Source organism: Lemur catta, chromosome 11 (genome assembly GCF_020740605.2).
Source record: "Lemur catta isolate mLemCat1 chromosome 11, mLemCat1.pri, whole genome shotgun sequence".
NCBI lineage: Eukaryota > Metazoa > Chordata > Mammalia > Primates > Lemuridae > Lemur > Lemur catta.
The window spans coordinates 70,175,941-70,196,251 of record NC_059138.1 but is presented as its reverse complement, the minus strand read 5'-3'; the positions used below and the strand labels follow the sequence as shown (position 1 = coordinate 70,196,251).

Below are 20,311 nucleotides of genomic sequence, written 5' to 3'. Positions count from 1 at the left end.
ATCTCTTTATGTACTTTAAATGAAGCAAAGAAAAAATTTTAAAGCCAATATTTCATAACCATCACTTGGTTTCTCAATACATATCCTCTGCATATTTGCATTTGACACGATATTACTAGGATGTGAAGAATGTTCAGGCCAGTGTTTGCATCTTTTCCCATTCTGAACTGTTCAGTTGGCTAAAGGAATGCCAGGCTCAGGAATATCTCGAGGATCCCAAAAGACGTCCTGGACAGCCCACTGTTAAACAATTTTTTAAATGGCCCATAATATGTTCTGTTTGGTGAATGTTCCATATACACTTGTATAGTTTACATTTGTTTGGTAAAATGGGGTTTTTTTTTTTTTTTTTTAGAAATGTCATTTATGTCAAGCTAGTTAATAGTGTTTTTCAAGTTTTCTGTGTTTCTATTGACTTCCTGTCTACTTGTTATTTCAATTACTGACAGAGAAATCTTGAAATCTTCAACTGTAATTATGGATTTGCCAATTTGCCTATTTCTTCTTCCAGTCCTGTCAGTTTTTGCTTTATGTATTTTGAAGCTCTTTTGTTAGGTGTACAGTGTACATTTACAATTGTTAAGTCTTTTGGATGAATTGACTCTTTTCTCATTAGGAATTGACCCTCTTGATCACTCACTGGTAATATTCCTTGCTCAGAATACTAATTTGATATTAATGCTTGCTGTTTTTAAATCTAGTCTGACAATCTCTATCTTTTATTTGGAGTGTTTGGATAATTCACATTTAATGTAATTATCAATATTATTATTTTTTTTGAGACAGAGTCTCACTTTGTTGCCTGGGCTAGAGTGCCATGGCATCAGCCTAGCTCACAGCAACCTCAAACTCCTGGGCTCAAGCGATCCTTCTGCCTCAGCCTCCTGAGTAGCTGGCTACAGGCATGTGCCACCATGCCCCGCTAATTATTTCTATATATTTTTAGTTGTCCAATTAATTTCTTTCTATTGTTAGTACAGATGGGGTCTCACTCTTGCTCAGGCTGGTCTGGAACTCCTGAGCTCAAACGATCCACCCACCTCGGCCTCCCAGAGTGCTAGGATTACAGGCGTGAGCCACCGTGCCTGGCCTCAACATTATTTTTAATAATTTAAGTGTGCCATCTTATTTGTTTTCTGTTTGTCTCATCTGTTCTTTTTCTTTTCCTGTACTTTTTGGGATTATATTTGGAATCCATTTTATCTCCACTGTGGGCTTATTACCTAGACCTCTCTGACTTGTTTTGAGTGGTTGCCCTAGGGTTTATAATATCATAGTTCTTTTAAATTTTTTTCTAATCTTGAGTTGCTGTCTGCCCTTTTTTGCCTTGCCTGATGACTCTTTGAGAATCGATCGTAGCAGCCTGGTTGGTTGACTATCCAGCAGCCATTTCCTGCCTGCATTCCTCCTCCTTTTTTTTTTTTCTCTTGCTGCCAGAGCCTTTAACAGTTTAGAATCTCAGAGGCTCACTTTCCTAGTTTGGGCAGGAGCAGATGATTAAATCCCGGCCAATGAAAGCTGAGAGGAAGTCTGCTGGGAGCTCCCAGGAAAGGTTTTTCTCCTTTATAAAAAGAGATTTGTGAGAACAAACTCTATTTTTTCCTCCTCAAAATTGATTTTGGAGAAGGTTGTGTCAGGATGTGATGCCTGGAGCTGTGACAGCCATATTTAATTAACCAGGAGGGCACAGATCCGAGGAAACACCCAACACATCGAGGGTGTCAGAGTGGAAAGGTGAAGCAGAGTCCTTGCTGACACTGTTGAGCTGATGCTCTCGTCCTGCCTACCTCTGGACTGACGCGTGAGATCATCAGTGCCTTACTCAATCCATTCTGTTACAGCCAAAAGCTCAATTGCCTATAACCCTCAGCTAACCCCTCGTCATACACTGTCTTAAATTGCACTCTCATCAATTTATATGGTCATGTGCCTTAGCCTGGCCACGATGTCCTAGAGGCCAGAAACTCTGCCTTCTTCTTTAAATCCTGAAAGAGGTCTACGACAAGGTGTGCTATTTAGTGGGTGCTTAGAGAAGCCAACATTGAATGCACATCACTAACTTCTTTCTTCTAATCCTCTTATCTGGTGGGAGGAGGGAGCAGCCTGCTCCCTTCTTATTAGAGAGGCAGATGGAAGGGAAAAGAACATTGAACTTGGTTATGGAACCTGGTTTCTAGCCTTAGTTCTGCTATTAAACAGGCTGTGTGAGTGACCTCAGGCCACGTGTCTTCTCTGGGCCTTCAAATCAAACCAAAACCAAATGTCTTGTGATTCTATAAGATTGTTCCTATTTGGAAACAGATATTAAGTGAGGGCAGGACATTTGTGTTATATCAAAAAATGTAACAGGAAACTCACTTGAAATTGTCATATGGAAAGAATTAAGATCACTTAGGTCAAACCCCTTCATAATATAGATGAAGAAATTCAGACCTAGAGAAATGATATGATTCACCTAGGGTCATCTTTACTTTAGTGGAAATGAAGATTCACATCTTTTAATTCCCAGAACTAGTTCTTTCCACTGTTTCAGAAAGACTTCCTCTTCCTCAGATCCTCAGAGAAAGTTAGAATTTCTGGAAATATAATCAAAACACAGATTTCTCCTCTGATTTTTTTTTTCTTTGAGATGGGATCTTGCTCTTTCATGCAGACTGGAGTAGAGTGGTTCTATCACAGCTCACTGCAGCCTCGATCTCCTGGGCTCAAGTGATCCTCCCCTCCTAGCCTCCTGGGTAGCTGGGATTACAGAACAGTGCCATCATGCCTGGCTAATTTAAAAAACAATTTTTTTTAGAGATGGGGTCTCACTATGTTGCCCAGGCTGGTCTCAAACTCCTAGCCTCAAATGACCTTCCTCCTCAGCCTTCTGAGTTACTGGGATTACAGGTGTCAGCCACTGTGCCCAGCTGTCCTGTGATTTTAAGTGTTAGAAGTCAAGGAAAAATACAAACTTAAAAGGAGAGTTACAGGAACAGACACATGGGTCGAAGGAACAGAATAGGGAACCCAGAGATAGACTCACACAAGTATGCCCTACTGATTTTTGACAAGGATGGAAAAACAATCAATGGAGGGAAGATACCCATTCCAATAAATGGTCCTTTAAAAACTAAAAACTAGGTGAAATTTTCAGGATCTAGGGCTAGGCAAGAATTCTTAGGCTTGACACCAAGAGCATGATCCATAAAAGAAAAAATGATAAATTGGACCTCAGTAAAATTAAAAACTTTTGCTCTGTGAAACATGACATGAAGAGGATCAAAAGGCAAGCTATAGACTTCAACAAATTATTTTCAAACCACATTTCCAACAAAGGACTAGTATCTACAATATATAAAGAATTTTCAAGACTCAACATTAAAAAACAAGGAATTCAATTAGAAAATGGATAAAAGACATGAACAGATATTTCACCAAAGAGGATGTACAGATGGCAAATAAACACACCAGAAGATGTTCAACATCTTTAGCCAGTAGGGAAATGTACATTAAAACTACAGTGGAATGTCACTATATACCTATCAGTATGACTAAAATAAAAAGTAGTCACTACACAAAATGCAGGCGAGGATGTAGAAAAACTGGATCACTCATACATTGCTGGTGGGAATGTAAAATGGTACAGCTATTCTGGCAGTTTCTTGTAAAACTAAACATGCAACTACCATACAACCAAGAATTTGTACTCTTTGGCACGCATCCCAGATGAATGGAACATATGTTCACACAGAAATCTATACATGAATGTTTATAGCAGCTTTATTCATAACAGCCCACACTAGAATAACCCAGATGTCCTTCAATGGTTGAATGGTTAAACAAACTGTGGTACATCCACACCATGGAATACTTCTCAGTGATAAAGAAAGAAAAAACGATTGATGCAACAACTTCAATAAATCTCCAGAGAATTATGTTGAGTAAAAAAAAGCCAGTTCCAAAAGATTACATACTGTATAATTCCATTTGCATACAATTCTGAAAATGACAAAATTCTAAAAATGGAGAAAGGATTAGTGGTTGCCAGGGGCAGGATGGGGGTGGGGGAAGAGAGTGGATCTGGCTATAAAAGGGATGAGAATCCCTGTGGTGATGGAGCTCTGCTGTATTGTGACTGTATCAGTGTCAATATCTGGGTGGTGACATGGTGTTCTGCATGACGTTACCACTGGGGGAACTACCTAAAGAATATAGGGGATTGCTCAGTATTATTTCTCACAACTGCATGTAAACTACAGTCACCTCTAAGTAAAAAGTTGAATGAATGAATGAATTATGTATGTATGTATGTATGACAGAGTCTCACTCTGTCACCCTGGCTAGAGTGCAGTGGCCTCATCATAGCTCACTGCAACCTCAACTGGGCTTAACTGATCCTCCTGCCTCAGCCTCCCGAGTAGCTGAGCTGCTGCTTACTACTTTGTCAACACCTTCTCCTTCCTCCAGGGCTATGATTGGAAAGGGGCAGGGAATCCTTGGTGTTTGATACACTGCTAAATCCCACCTGCCCTTATTTTTCTGGCCAGAATATCTAGTCTACGGCAAAGTGAACCCAAGAGCGCCGGGGTTTTGCTCCACTGCCGGATAGGTTGGGGAATGATCTCCAACTGGCAGCCCAGATGCAACCTCCTGCAAATCGGTTTTACTGGGCAAAGTGGAACTGGCGACAGAAGGCTGTAATTAGGCACACGGTCTGCCCCTGACCTGTCAGCTCTCTGTTTCTCCATCTCCCGGGGCTGGGAACTCTCCGGGAGTCTGTCCTGGGAGGGACCCTGAGGGTGGAGACAGGTCTGTCACCATAAGAAAAACTGCCACCGTGTATGTCTCCCATGCCAAGCACCTTATTTGTTAGCAGACCTCACAAGACCCCTATTACCCAGCTTTGCAAACAGGAAGCGAAAGCCCAACGAAGCGAGGTCACTCGGGGCCCAGCCCCGCGGCTGGGAGGGAACCCCGGTCTGCCGAGCTCCCAGCCCTGGCAGGAAGGACAGCGGCGGGATGCAAGGCTGCCTCTTCCGCTTGCGGGCTGCGTGGCCCGAGGCGAGCTCCTCGGCCTCTCCGCGCCGCCTCTCCGTCTGGGCAGGGACAGCCACAGCGCCAGTCCCCGGGCTGCTCCGAGGACGCGCGCCACGCACGGAACTGCGACGCCGGGCGTCAGTCCCGCAAGCGCCCGCCCGCCGCTGTCCCTGTTTGGAGTCCCGGGTCCAAAACGCTGGCCCTGCTGCGGGTCGCCGGAGTCGGCGGGGCCCTAGCCCCCGGCCTCAGCGCCTCTGGCCGCTTCCCTCAGTCCCCGCAGGCCCCGGCCCAGGGTCACGGCGGCTCCCCGCTCTTGCTCCTGCGACCCCGCTCCGTGGCTGTCAACCCTGGCTGCACGGGCAGAGCCCAAGAGGAGCTTGTCAAACAAGGACGCTCTGACCCCACCGCCAAAGATTCTGATTTCCTGAGTGGGCGTCCGTGTTGTTAAAAGTGCCCCAGCCTCTAATGCGTAACCAGGGTAGGGCCCTGGGGGGCACCTCTTCTCCCTGTGCCCCCGCAGGTCTCTGCGGGAAGCTGTCAGGCTTAGCACCCGCGCCTGCGTCGGGGTTACTGGAGAGCCCGTCTCCGCATCTGGGGCCCCAGCGCGTCGCAGGGCTGCACGCTGTTGGACCGCAGCCAGACTGTGCAAGCCTCCCCCAACCACTGTCCCCAAGAGTGGGTGGCAACTGCCGTGGAAGAAAAGGTCCACAAGAGAGGGCCTGCCTGGTTTCCACTTCCCAAGAGCCTGAAGCCAGAAAACGTAGCTGGGAGCGTTCTGCGTGGTTTCCTAACAGTTTGCAGAAGAAACGCGGGAGGCCGCGAATGCTTCGGAGGAGCCTCCGTCCAACTCCTGTCTCAGGGGACTTTATTACCCATCATTGCAGCCACTAGGCAGAGAAGGGGTTAAACATAGAAATTTAGGATTACTCACGTTTGGCGGAGTCCAGTGGCAGTCTTGCAGCCAGAAGGAGAAATCCCAGGAAATAGCAGAGACGTTCCATGCTGAATTCTCACAGACTTAGGCAATCAAGGTTTAACTTTTAACTCCTGTGGCCCCATCCGCTAAGAGCAAGAGCGTGTGCTTCTGGCCTCTGCTGCGCCCCACTCTTCATTTTAATTAAATACAGGGCCTGGGGCGGATCATGTGATGGTGTTAAGCAGCAATGCCTGATCTGGTCTCTCAAGTTCAACCTCTTACAACTCATGTGCTCGTGACTCACTCCCCTCTGGCATCTACTTATTCACTTTTCAGATCCGAGCTATTTCAATTTTGTGGTTCTGCATTTACGAGTTTTAAGGAGACTTCCTTTCCTACGGGCCCTATTTTAATATTCTTCACCAAATAGAATTTCAATCCTCCAGCTTCATCGATGATCAGCTTATTGTGATTCCTAAACAGCTTCGCTCACCCGGCTCGTGTTTAGATTTCACAGTGATGCATCTTTTTCTGTAATTTAGCTGACCAGCTCCTCCTGTGTTAGAGAATGCTTGTGTATTCCCTTCCTCCAAGAGGAGACCAAGATGGGGGAGGTTTCTTTTTGGAATACCTGTATGGATCATATCATGCATGGTGTGCCAGAATGTGCTGGAAACAGCTGCCCACACCTCAGTAACTGGGCAATTTACTCAAAAGCCCATTTAGGGTATCCGTGCAATTCCATATAACTTTCCAAACAACCTGCGTAATTTTTGGTAATTGCCCTCAAAGCATTTATGTGCTCTATTACCTAGGGCCAATTGCATAAAACATACTGCATATTTATTTTGGATTATAGAAAGCAGGCATTAAATACAAAAACAAGCTTGCCTGGAACATAAATGTATGTAGTCAAATAATTTCTGGGTACAGAATATGCAGAAAATGTGGCAACATAACCACTTTACTGCATGTGATCTTTCTCTAAGACACGTCCACATGACGATTGTCAGTGCGTTATAAACCCTGATTGGGGTGAGGGTAACATTTGGGGTATTGATTTATGTTTTAGTTGTGTTAAAGAGGAATAGAAATAGCCTGTAAAACTGAAATCCATAAAGCGGGAGCAGTCACCTTCCCTCCCTAAAGCTGCACACAAGTCTTCAGAGGTCCTTTTACAGCCTTTGAAGCAGATATGAAGGGTAAAACAATGAAGGGAACACAGTATTCATGACCAAAATGAAGCAGTTTTCAGATACAGATGAATAAAGGAATAATGGAAATATTTATTAGTTTTATGTAAAGTGAATAATCTATGTAGTTCTGTTTGCTTTTTACAGTAAACATGTGACTTTTTTTTTTTTTGGGTGACAAGGTCTTGCTCTGTCACTCAGGCTGGAGTGCAGTGGTGCGATCTAGCACAGTACAACCTCAAACTTCTGGGCTCAATGATCCTCCCTCCTCAGCTGCTGGAGTAGCTAGAACTATAGGCACATGCCATCATGCCTGGCTAATTTTTCTTATTTTGTGTAGAGACAGAGTCTTCCTATGTTACCCTGACCAGTCTCAAACTCCTGGCCTCAAGTGATCCTCCTGCCTTGGCCTCCCAAAGTGCTGGGATTACAGGTGTGAGCCACTGTGCCTGGTCTGACTTTTATAATCTAAAAAAAAAAAAAAAAACCTTTTCAATTTAGGACAAACTTACTATTAACATTTTTAAAAGTATTATTGCCCTTTGTGGCTGACACAGTTCTGGCTCATATTTTTTGCCAGAGTAGCCACCCATCTCTAAATAAATTGGAAGGTGGAAGGTTTGAACTCTTCTGTAACAAAATCATCATTTTGTTTAGGGAGACACAGTGATCAAATCATCTTTTATGTCTTCATTCCTTCCCTGTCCCGTCAAGGAGATGGAGGAATGACTAGGGCAATAGTCAAATGGTAGGCAGCTGGATGGAGTTGAATGAGAAACTGGAAGTTCTTGATTCCAGAAAAAAACTACAGGTTGGATAATCTGTCTCTTGACAATCAGTGGTTGACAATATATAAAGTAGTTTTCTTTGTGTACAACTTGGAGACAGGGATATTTCGGATAAAGAATATTCCCAAGCTTGACTCTTCATATTGTCAAAAGAGTTTAAAATAATTCATTGAAAGAAGGGAAATATCTCAATTATTTGGTATTACAGACAACAATTATTCTGTTTGGAAATGGTGTTGAGGAAAGCAAATAATAGTCAATCTTTGAGGAATGTCCCAAATTGCCTCCCAGTGTCTTGGTTTCTGACACCCCTTCTGGTGGCCACAGTCTCAATTTGAGGAGCAGTGTCCGGGATGTGCTGACTGAAACAAGCCACCCAAAGGGTGACATGCAGAGTGGCAGGCAGCAGTCACACCCAGGAATCACAGCAGGCTGCAGAGAAATTAACATCTTTGATTTAAGGAATTGCTCAGACTGGCGTTTTTAGGGGAGATCACAACAATTAAAGATCCTTTTCTCCCCATCTCTTGTAAATGACTGTTGTGTTAGTTCTCTGTTGCTGTTGCAACAAATTGCCAAAAACTTGGAGGCTTAACACAACACAAATTTATCATCTTATAGTTCTAGAAGCCAGAAGTCTGAAATGGGCCTCACTGTGCTAAAATCAAAGTGTCAGCAGGGTGGCTGTAGTGAAGAATCTGTTTCCTTGGCTTTACCGCTTCTAGAGGCTGCCCACACTTCCTGGCTGTGGGCCCCTTCCATCTCCAAAGCCAGCAAGTCTGAAGTTGAGTCTTTCTCACATTACTGCCCTCTGATTCTCATGTCTCCCTCTTCCACTTACAAGCACGTTTGTGATTACACTGGGCCCACCTGGATAACCCCGACTCAACCCCTTGTCTTTAGGTCTGTTGATTAGCAACCTTAATTCCATCTGCAACCTTCATTCCCCCCACCCCACCCCTCCCACCTTGCATTATAATATACTCACAGGTCCTGGGGGTTAAGCTGTGGACATTTTGGGGGGCCATTATCCTGCCTTCCACAGTTATGCAGCAGATGACTTTGTAAAAATCTCTGTTCATGGAGAAAAGTGTGTGATGGGAGCAGGGATGGAAAGTACCTCCCAAAGGTTACAGACTTGTTGAAACAAAGCGTTTGGTATTTGGCACAGCAGAAAGGCAAGAACAAACTAGATAAAGGAATCAGTTCAAAGAGAGAGACAGATCATGTGACTGCTATGTCCCAACGTTGGCTTTTTAATGAGTCATAATCAGAATTGTGGTTTTCAGATTTAAACATTAGTAAATGACTCAGAGACTTGTGTTTTATGTCTAATTCTTCAGTCTCTTCTCTCCAGGTGCTGTCTGCATGAATGAGTAATTAAAATCTCTTGTTTCCAGGTTTACTAAGCTTTGAAATTACTCTTGCACCAAAATGTTTCCCCCTCGCTTTCTAGGGAAAGAGAAGAAAATGAATCACAAAGGTCAGTGCATCCTTTTCAGTCACCTTTGCAATGACAAAGTGGCAATGGCTGCTGGATTTTTAGCCTATTCTTTTTTTTTTTTTGAGACCCAGTCTCACTCTGTCCCCCCAGCTAGAGTGCAGTGGCATCATCATAGCTCACAGCAACCTCAAGCTTTTGGGCTCAAGTGATCCTCCTGCCTCTGCCTCCCGAGTAACTGGGACTACAGGCAGGCACTATAACGCCCAGCTAAGCCTACTTTTCCACCTGAAAAAATTGGAGACTTGATGTAGGCAAAGGAGTTTTCTTCTTGGAATCCTGGCTGCAAATATTTTTTTGACTTGACTCTTCTCATGGAGTTACTGGCCCCATTTAAAATTAGAAAGAGCAGGAGGTATAGAAAAATGTATATTATCACACTATTTAAGTCCCAGTTTTGCTTTTAGAATACTTTCTCTGAATTATTAGCATAGAAGGAGAGTAAGTGATGAACACTTACTGTGCAAAAGTGGAAGTAATGTGAATGTGCTCTTCTCTTTCCTACCTTTTTTTTTGAGACACAGTCTCACTTTGTTGCCCCGAGTGGAGTGTTCTGGCGTCATCATGGCTCACAGCAACCTCCAACTCTTGGGCTCAAGTGATCCTCCTGCCTCAGCCTCCCGAGTAGCTGGGACCACAGGTGCACACCATGACACCTGGCTAATTTTTCTATTTTAATAGAGATAGGGTCTCACTCTTGCTCAGGCCAGTCTCGAACTCCTGAGCTCAAGCAATCCTTCCACCTCGACATCCCAGGGTGCTAGGATTACAGGTGTGAGCCACTGCACCTGGCCTCTTTCCTCCCTTTATACCCACAGAACAGTGGGACCTAGTGGGAGAAGCAGAATGGGATCTATGGAGCAAGAAAGAAAGGAGAGGCCAACATGGAAACATGCCAACTTGGCTTCCAGTTATTTGTTTATTTATAATTTATTTAGAGGCAGGGCCTTGCTGTGTTGCCCAGGCTGGCCTTGAACTCCTGGGCTCAAGCAGTCTTCCTGCCTCAGCCTCCCAAGATAGCTGGGATTACAGGCATGCACCACTGCACGCAGCTGGCTTTCAGTTTTATAACTGTGAGTTATCCATAAATGTTTCATAACACTGGAGTGGGGGCATTGTAATTATTCATTGGAGATCAATTACAAGCCCAAGAGAGGAGCAGCCAGTGCAGAAATCACAAAGGAGGTTGACTGTAGAAGAAAGATCAAGACACTAAAGGTAGAATATCACCTTGATCCAGCTTTTCTCAATGAAATCTTTTAAAGCACCTCAGACTGAATTTAATTCAGGAAAGCATTGATAGAGATCTACTGTTCTATAATAGCCATCATTCACCAAGGCATGATGACAATCGTAGGAGCAAAGATCTAATTGAGAGGATAAGACATTAACCCACAAAACAGGTAAGAGTACGAGAGTTATTTGAATTTTTTTTATTACAGGAACTTCCAAACATACACAAAAATAGAGAGAATAACATAATGAACCTCTATGTACCTATTACCTTCTTCAGTGACCACCAATATATGGCTAATCCTGTTTCATCCACTCTCCTCCCTACACAATTATTATCTGCTGGATTATTTAAAAACTCATCCTAAACACCACTGGTATGTAGCATTTAAACTAAGTCATGCAGATCAGCAGTCCCCAACCTTTCTGGCACCAGGAACCAGTTTCATGGAAGACAGTTTTTCCACAGATGGGGGTGGAAGTTGGGGAGTGGGTGGTTTTGAACAAATTCTCATAAGGAGCATGCAACCTAGATCCTTCGCATGAGCAGTTTACAGCAGGGTTCACGCTCCTACGAGACTCTAATGCCACTGCTGATCTGCGAGGAGGCAGAGTTGAGGCAGAGATGCGAGCGATGGGGAGCGGCTGTAAACACAGATGAAGCTTCACTGGCTCATTTGCCCGACCGCTGCTCACCTCCTGCTGTGCGGGCTGCTTCCTAATGGGCACTGACCAGTACCGGTCTGCGGCCAGGGGCTTGGGGACCACAGATGTATTAATAGATAAAACTGTAAGAGTGCGGAGAAGATGGGGGACATAGAGAGGTCTTTATGGAGGAAGTGTGATTTCACTTTGTGCTTAAATGAGTTAAATTGGCTGAGCACAAAAGAGGCATAGGAGAGAACATTCTACGGGGGAAGGAATAATAAAGAATAAAAGAAGGAACATTTTTAAAAAGGAATGAAGTACTGATACATACTACAACGTGGATGAACCTCGTGAAGTGAAAGAAACCAGACACAAAAGGCCACATATTGTGTGATTCTATTTATATGAAATGTCCAGAATAGGCAAATCCATAGAGACAGAATGGGGAGTGACCACTTAAGGGATATGGGATTTGATTTGGGAGTGATGAAAATGTTTGCAAACTGGATAGAGGTGGTGGTCGCACAACATTGTGCAGATACAAGATGCCCCTGAATTGCTCACTTTAAACTGGCTAATGTCAATGTCATGCAAATTTTACTTCAGTAATAATAATAATAAAAGAATGAACATTAATGATGAACTCAACAACATCCTTGATCAAGTGTGGCAGGGACAAAGAGGAATGGGGCTCCTGGCTTTCTGGGGCCTGCAGTCCAACTCTGCCAGGAGGCGCAGCCGTGGGGTGAGGACGGGCTGTTCAGTTTCATCCCGGTCGGGCTCTAATATAAACATCATGTGAAGCACGTATATGATGTCACATTTCCTGGTAGCCGCATTTAAAAAAGTAAAAAGAAACAGTTGGAATGATTTTATTACAGTAAAGTGCTTTATTTAATTCGATATATGTAAAACATTATAATTTCAACATGCAATTACTATATAAAATTATTAATGGGATATTTTGCATTCATTTTTAATGCAAATTCTTTGAAACCCGGTGTATGCTTAACACTGACAGCACATGTTCAGACCAGCACATCGCAGGTGCTCAGCAGCCACACGTGCCGGCGGCTCCTGCATTGGATAGCACAGTTATGGGGGACACGAAAGGCTTCCCGAGGGCCATGGCTTGGGCCACGCTTGGCAGAGGAAGTCGTGGGAGCCACGCCCAGAGGGGTGCTGAGTGAGGCCTGCAAGCTGTGGGGGTGACAGACTCCATTCAGCCAGGGTAGAGGGTCGAGCCTGATTTTTATGGAAAGTGAGTATCATAGGGAAGAGGTTTTCCTGCACATCTGATATTTCTTTTTCTCTGACCCACTTCCCAGGAGTGGAAATAAAGAAGAGGAAACACAGAGGCCAAGTTCCCATTACACGTAATTGATTTAATCACCGCTCCCCACACCCGACTGTCCGTCTCCAGTGTTCTTTTCAAAGTAGAAATAAATTTTGCAAAACTCTTTTGATCTCAGCTTAGTCATCAGTGTCTTGCTCAAGATAATGTTTCAGGGTTAGCCAAGAGTAACATCTCTCAAGGCAACTGATTTCAGGAAAAGTGTAGAGTATGTACCAACAACTTTAAAAAAATTTTAATTTTATCCTAAAATAATTTCAAACTTACAGCAGGGTTACAAGAATAATACAAAACTCTCATATATCTTTTATCCAGATTTACCAATTTTAACATTTTGCCACATTTGCATGACTTCTATGTAATTTATATGTGTGTATATATACATATATACACATACCATTATTATGTATTTTTTTATAAACCATAAATTACAGATACCATATTCCTTTACCTTATTTTCTTCAGCTATTTCCTGAGATCAATGACATTTTCTGTCTTTTTAAAAATTTTTAATGATCATGGGTACATAACATTAATAGTTGTATATCTTTATTTATTTATTTTTCAGACAAAGTCTCGCTCTGTTGCCTGGGCTAGAGTGCCGTGGCGTCAGCCTAGCTCACAGCAACCTCAACCTCTTGGGCTCAAGCAATCCTCCTGCCTCAGCCTCCCGAGTAGCTGGCACTACAGGCATGCGCCACCATGCCTGGCTAATTTTTTCTATATATATTTTTAGCTGTCCATATAATTTCTTTCTATTTTTAGTAGAGACGGGATCTCGCTCTTGCTCAGGCTGGTCTCAAACTCCTGACCTCGAGTGATCCTCCTGCCTCGGCCTCCCAGAGTGCTAGGATTACAGGTGTGAGCCACCGCTTCCGGCCTAGTTGTATATCTTTATAGGGTACATGTGATGTTTTGATACAGATACACAATGTGAATTAATCAAATCAGGGTAATTGGGGTATCCATCACCTCAGGCATTTAACATTCCTTTGTGTTAGGAACATTTCAATCCACTCTCTTGATTATTTTAAAGTATACCCTAACTTATTGTTGGTTATGTTAACAGTTACTTTGTTGTACTATCAAATAGTATTCATTCCACCTAACTATATAGCTATATTTTTGTACCCATTAACCATCCCCACTTTACCTCCTCCTTCCCACTACCCTTCCCAGCCTCTGGTAACCATCATTCTACTCTCTGTCTCCATGAGATCAATTGTTTTTAATATTTAGCTCCCACATATGAGTGAGAACATGTGAGATCTGTCTTTCTGTGCTTGGCTTATTTCACTTAATATAATGTTTTCCAGTTCCATCCATGTTGTTTCATATGGCAAGATTTCATTCCTTTTTGTGGCTGTATAATATTCCATTGTGTATATTTACCACAATTTCTTTATCCTTAATGACATTCTCTTAACATAAGTACAGTGCAATTATCAAAATCAGGAAATTGGACATCAATACAATAGTATTATCTAATCCCCAAATGTTACCAGTTATCCCAATAACATCCTTTGGAGACAGTGTCTTGCTTTGTCACCCAGGCTAGGGTGCAGTGGCACGATCATGGTTCCCTGTAACTTGAACTGGGCTCAAGCAATCTTCCCACCTCAGCCTCTTGAGTAGCTAAGACTATAGGTTTGCACCACCTCGCCCAGCTAATTATTTTTAGTAGAGATGAGGTCTTCCTATGTTGCCCAGGTTGGTCTCAAACTCCTTGCCTCAAGCAATCCTCCCATCTCGGCCTCCCAAAGTGCTGGTGTTACAGGTATAAGCCACCACGCCTGGACTCAATAATATCCTTCATAGCAGTATCCTAATTCAGGATCCAATTCAGGATCATGCTTTGTATACAGTTGTCATGTCTCTTTTGTCTCCTTTAATCTAGAACATTCCCTCAGCCTACTTTATCTCTTGTAACATTAATATTTTTGAAGAGGATAGGCCAGGTTTTTTTTACAGAATGCCCCTCATCTTGGAGTTGTCTGATTCGGTGTATACATTTGGACAGGAAGACCACATGAGTGATACTACTTCCTTTTCGGTGCATCACATCGTCTAATAACTTTCCAATCATTAAATTAAAGATGGTATGATTTAAACAGAAATATATACAAACTCTTAGCACAGGGCAAGGCATATAGAGCAGGCTCTGGAACATTCTTATTAATTGAGGTTTGGAGGCTTATGTCAGTAAGAGAAGGCTATTTCAATTCTCACAAGAAATTTATAAAGCAATTTAAAGTTTCATGCACATAAAAAGCAGCAAGCTTGTTCTGATTGTGGCCTATATGGGAAAATTCTGAAAAATGATTAGAACATGATTTCATAGAGAATATTTACATACCTGTAATGAGAAATACCTCAGCTCACATGCATAATAACATACTCTTGTTATAGCAGGTCAGCTTTTATTGGAGGCTACATTCCAGAAGTTTCCTACTTTGCCCTCTATCTTCAGCATTTTCTTAGTTCACTGCGTCTTGATGATAACTTTCTTGCACGTTTATTTGCCTTCCTTTTATTAATCACGTGAATTCTAAGATATTTATAGCTAAAATCCATGAATGCTTTATATGGAATGATTGAAATGAAATGGGAGTTTTGCTCAATACCTCTACTGAAAGGCTAAATGTGGAAATAGAGGCAAAAGAAATACAGGTCAGTGAAGAGTGCACGCAGCTGTATAAAATGTAAGAGGATGATGTTCTAGAGCTGAGACCTCTGAGCAGAGTTAGATTTAGGGCCCAGCATCAGGGACCTCCCCCTCACTCACCCCAGGAACCCGCAGATCAGGGTGGGAAAGGGGATGTGGCTGGAAGCTGACACAGCTCTTTTGGCTCCTTTCACTTCCTTTCCACCCATTCAGTGGGGTGTGAGTGTGTGTGTGTGTGTATGTGTATGTATGGAGGGGGACAGATAATAAGAGGTCACAAAAAGTACAATGTGTGACTGAAACAGAGAGCACCCCCACACCTATATTTGAATTTCTAGAAGTTTGGAGAGGCTATGGTCCATGGCAGATGATCTTTTAAAGTTTAAAAATTCAAATAAGGGCCAGGCACAGTGCCTTCATGCCTGTAATTCCAGAACTTTGGGAGGCTGAGGTGGGAGGATTGCCTGAGTTCAAGAGTTTGAGACCAGCCTGGGCAACATAGCGAGATCCTTGTCTCTACAAAAATATACGAAACAATTAGCCAGGTGTGGTGGTGCGTGCCTGTAGTTCCAGCTACTCGGGAGGCCAAGGCAGGAGGATCATTTGAGCCCAGGAGTTGGAGGAGTTGCAGTGAGCTATGGCGATGCCACTGCACTCTAGCCTGGGCGACAGAGCACGACCCTCCCTTTAAAATAATAATAATGAAAATTCAGATATATTTTGTCATTGTTCTTTTGAGCAACTCTTCACCATCTTCTGACATTAGGAAACATCTACAAAGTTGGGGCTATGCTCTTCACTGGCCAAGGCAATTGCCGTTGTGCAAACAGTGTTTTATTTGCTCCATATAAATCTATAATTTCTCACCATGGCGCCTACTTCCTCCAATTTCCTCTGGGGGAGGACTGTGTGGATTGACTCATCTGCGTTCATACCTGAGTCTTAAAGGCAGGCGGGATGGTCAGAACAGGACAGGGAGAGAGTGTGGGGACAGGTCCCACCAAAGTCACAGGCTGGAAACAAGCTGAGAATTGCTAGTATGGAACAAGCATAGCAACCACATTTTTAAAAAGTACATAAAAACCATCATTTCGCAACTTACTCTGTGCAAAGTTGGCATTTCGAGATTTCTGATTTTCAAAGTGATATTGCTTTTCTTGTTAGTTCTTGTTTGATTGGGGCTGTATTTGCTCATCTGCTGAGTCTAGCATGCAGAGGTTCGTAGGCAGAAAGTGTACTATGTGAGCGTGGAGAATCAAAGGGGCCATCTGCCGGGACATGCTCACACAGGCTGACTCATGGGGCCAGGGTCACATGCTGAGCTTTGGCTCCGGGTCCCCTTGGAACCTGTGTGTTCACATCCTGGTCTTTCTTTTCGACACTCAGCGTGTACTTTGGTTATAAACCATTACTATAGTTCTGTTTGATTGCTTGCTTAATCATTGCACAGATAGCTCGTGATTCTGATGAGCCAACTGTCATGAAGACGAGAGCTTTGACTGCCTACACAAGGCCTGTGGGATGCTATGCAATCTATGGCCTTGCACCACGTGGCTGTCCAGAAGCAGAAGGGTCCTGACTGCAGAACCATACATTTTGTTAGAAAAAGGCCAAGCAGAACTTATAAAAGCTGCTCAGCTAACGTCTGTGCTTCTACAGTTTAAAAACCATTGGAAACTATTTGGAAAAGTTATTCTATTTTTAAAATGAGTTACCCATCTTAGGAAAGGTTGGAATTCAGCTATTGCTTGGTTTTGCACATAAAAATTAGTTCAAATTTCTGGGTTGCCTTTGCAAGGTCAAAAATCAGCCTCCCTATTATAATGCCAGCCTTGGGGCAAACACTTTTCATTGCCTAGATGCCCAAAGCCATTTCCTTACTTCTCATTGCTGATTTTTTTTTTTTTTTGGAGTTTGGGGTGGAGCCCTCTAGGGCTCAAGGGAAGGGGGCCAGCCCCTGGTGTAAGGGAGCGTATCCTCTCTGGCTAATGCCATGAGGGGAAGCCTGCTGTGGGGCTCCAGGGATTATTTTCCTCCCCTACAAGAGGGATGTATACCAGGTCAAGTTCTTTGCCCATGTGGCTGCCGGTTTTCTGTCTTTGAACATGGTCATGTGGGGAAACGATCCAAGGAGCTGCCACAGCCATCCTAAAACCATGAGGACATGAGAAGGTGACATTGACCCAAGGCCCTGATCTAACATCATTGAGCTTGAATCGATGCCAGTTTTCTCTCTAGATTTCTTGTTATGTGAGAATTAATGCTTTTAGTAGGGTATTCTGTTACTTGAAGCCAGAAGTAGTCCTGTGTGATAGAAACAGCACCAATTACCAGCAAGCCCCTGTGCTAAGCAGTCAAGGAAATAAAAGCTACGTTGACTATGACTTCTGTCCTCAAGGGGTGCACAGTCTAGTTCAGGGGCTGGCAACTTTTTTGTGCAAAGGACCAGGTAGCAAATATTTTTGGCTTTCTGAGCCATACGGTCTCTGTCATAACTACTCAGCTCTGCAGTTGTAGTGAGAAAGCAGCCTTTGATAATATGTAAATGAATGAGCCTGGCCGTGTTCCTATAAAACTTTATTTGTGGACAGTGGAAGTTGTATTTCGTAGAATGTTCATGTCTCACAAAATCTTCCTCCTCCCCACCCCCCTTCTTCTTCTTCCAATTAAAGATGTAAAAACCTTTCTTAGCAGGCTGTGCAAAAATCTATGTTGGGCTGGATTTGGCTCACAGCCATAGCTTACTGACCCCTGTTCTGGGCAAAGGAGGAGCCTAGGGGGAAAAAAACAAAACAAAACAAAACAAAAACTACCCGTTTAATATACAGGAGGGGAAACAAAGTAGGGAGAAGCCTGGCTTTAAAGTTTTGTTTTTCTCCTACAACTGCTCTTAAACAAAAGATAATCTTGGCAGTGGAGAAGGGCCGACCTCGAGGTGAGAGCAGACTGGAAAACCAATCTGAATGGAAGAAATAGCCAAGGACTTACTATTGAATTTTTTAAATTTCAAAGCAGTCACTGTTTATTAACTGGCCAGATTACAAAAATAATCATGGTAGACACCTTAGTTCATCCTTCTAATAGGCCTGCTGATCTGGTCTTCCCTGTTGCCAGCGTTTCCACCTTCTATAAAATGGGGTGTCTTTTTCTTTCTTTTTTTTTTTTTTGAGACAGAGTCTCGCTGTGTTGCCTGGGCTAGAGTGAGTGCCATGGCGTCAGCTTTGCTCACAGCAACCTCAAACTCCTGGGCTTAAGGGATCCTACTGCCTCAGCCTCCCCAGTAGCTGGGACTATAGGCATGTGCCACCATACCCACCTAATTTTTTGTATATATATATTTTAGTTGGCCAGATCATTTCTTTCTATTTTTAGTAGAGACGAGGTCTCGCTCTTGCTGAGGCTGGTCTTGAACTCCTGACCTCGAGCAATCCACTCGCCTCGGCCTCCCAGAGTGCTAGGATTACAGGCGTGAGCCACCACGCTCGGCCTTTTTTTCTTTATCCCACTTTGTGGAGAAGATAACTTGAAAGGCCACAGGAAGTTATTTGCTTTTTTGAAGCATTTTTCAACAGTGTAGTTCTCACGAATCAGATTTTCCATGCAGATGATGCCATATTTACCAAGAGATGGAGCAATCAAAGCGTTATCTGTCAATGCAATTTGCTTCTTACTGATTTTGCCATAACCATGTTTGCAGATTAGTTCATTTACTGACTTCAGGTTCAGGTACTCCCGTACAATATATGGTTCCACAATCCTCAGCATGTTAGCTGAAGTCTTGTTGAGCTTAACAAAGGTTCCACTGAAGATCTGTTAAAGGTGAAGAAGCTGCAACACCTTTCAGACTTTTGGGCTCACACCACTGATACCTCCCATCCTGGTGGCAAATGCCAGTTTGGGTTCTGCAGGTACGTAGAAGTGGTCAGCTTTCTTGCCATTCTAGCCATTCAAGTCTCAATTCTGTACATCTGCCTGTGTTCCTTGCGACAGTGCTTAGCTTTTTCATAGATAAGCTTCCTCCTTGCCTTTGGAAGCCTCTTTTGGGCAAACTTCTTCCTTAGGTGCTTGATCTTCAGCTCTGCAAAATTCCTTTGCTTTTTCCCAAGGTTTTCTGGGACATCAGGAACCTTTTTTCTTCTTCTCTTGAACACCCTCCATGATTCCAGCTGGAAAAGAGTGAATTTTGTGCTTTTGAAGATTTGCTGAAGAAGTTCTTTCCCTAGGTTACTGAGATAGTCACCTACATTTTCTTCTATGAATCTCATTGTTTTCCCTTTTGTATTTTGGTCTTTACTTGATCTAGAGTTCACTCTGTATGGAACGTTAGGTGGGGATCCAGCTTTATTTTTATCCACACAGTATCAAGATTTCCCAACACCATCTTCCAAGAAATCTCTCTCTTCCCTGGCTTGCTGTAGAGGACAGTTGGAGGAAACTGTCCATCTCCATCATGGGGAAAGGGGTAGTCAAATGTGAGGGTGCACAGCACGGGGTCCCCGGCAGCAGTTAGAGGAGACCAGATGTCCTCATGGCAGCAGGGATTTTAAGACGGTATGAGGAGCGCTCCACAAACCATCTGTGTAAATTAAGGCACGTGCATTTACCATAACAATACCCCTTTGCACAAATACTTGGAATCAGAATGTTGGGGCGGGGGCATATGGGAGTAAGGAAAGTGAATAAAAGAAAATATATTAAATATAAAGCAAGGGAAAGGACCTATGTGGACTAATGAGGAGAATGTGCCTTGAACTGAGGAATAAAATTAACTCAGCCCTCTTCACCTAGGTTAATAACAACAACACAAAGTTAAAGAGCATCTTGAGAAACCAGCTTGGTTTCATGTTGCGACCTGGGGGTGCCTGCTCATTCCTGCCTTCCAAGTGAGAGCTTGGTGGTAGTTTATCGTGTCACACCAGGTGACTTTGTCCTGGGGGGAGAGGCAGACCAGGTGCAGGCTGGAGTGTGAGGAGGGACTGAGGCAGTATTTGAGG

The 20,311-nt window shown here is 43.4% G+C and overlaps 1 protein-coding gene and 1 pseudogene across 1 annotated transcript in view; both read right to left on the bottom strand.

Annotated features, from left to right (window-relative positions):
* Window positions 1-6,311, bottom strand: part of GPNMB (glycoprotein nmb) — a 29,484-nt gene extending 23,173 nt beyond the window's left edge. Inside the window, exon 1 of the mRNA XM_045564328.1 lies at window positions 5,951-6,311. Within this exon, the coding sequence (XP_045420284.1) occupies window positions 5,951-6,020 (70 nt within the window). The 5' untranslated portion in view covers window positions 6,021-6,311. The remainder of the gene's footprint in view (window positions 1-5,950) is intronic.
* A 12,070-nt stretch (window positions 6,312-18,381) lies between these two features.
* Window positions 18,382-19,475, bottom strand: LOC123647106 (annotated as a pseudogene).
* Window positions 19,476-20,311: the final 836 nt, after the last annotated feature.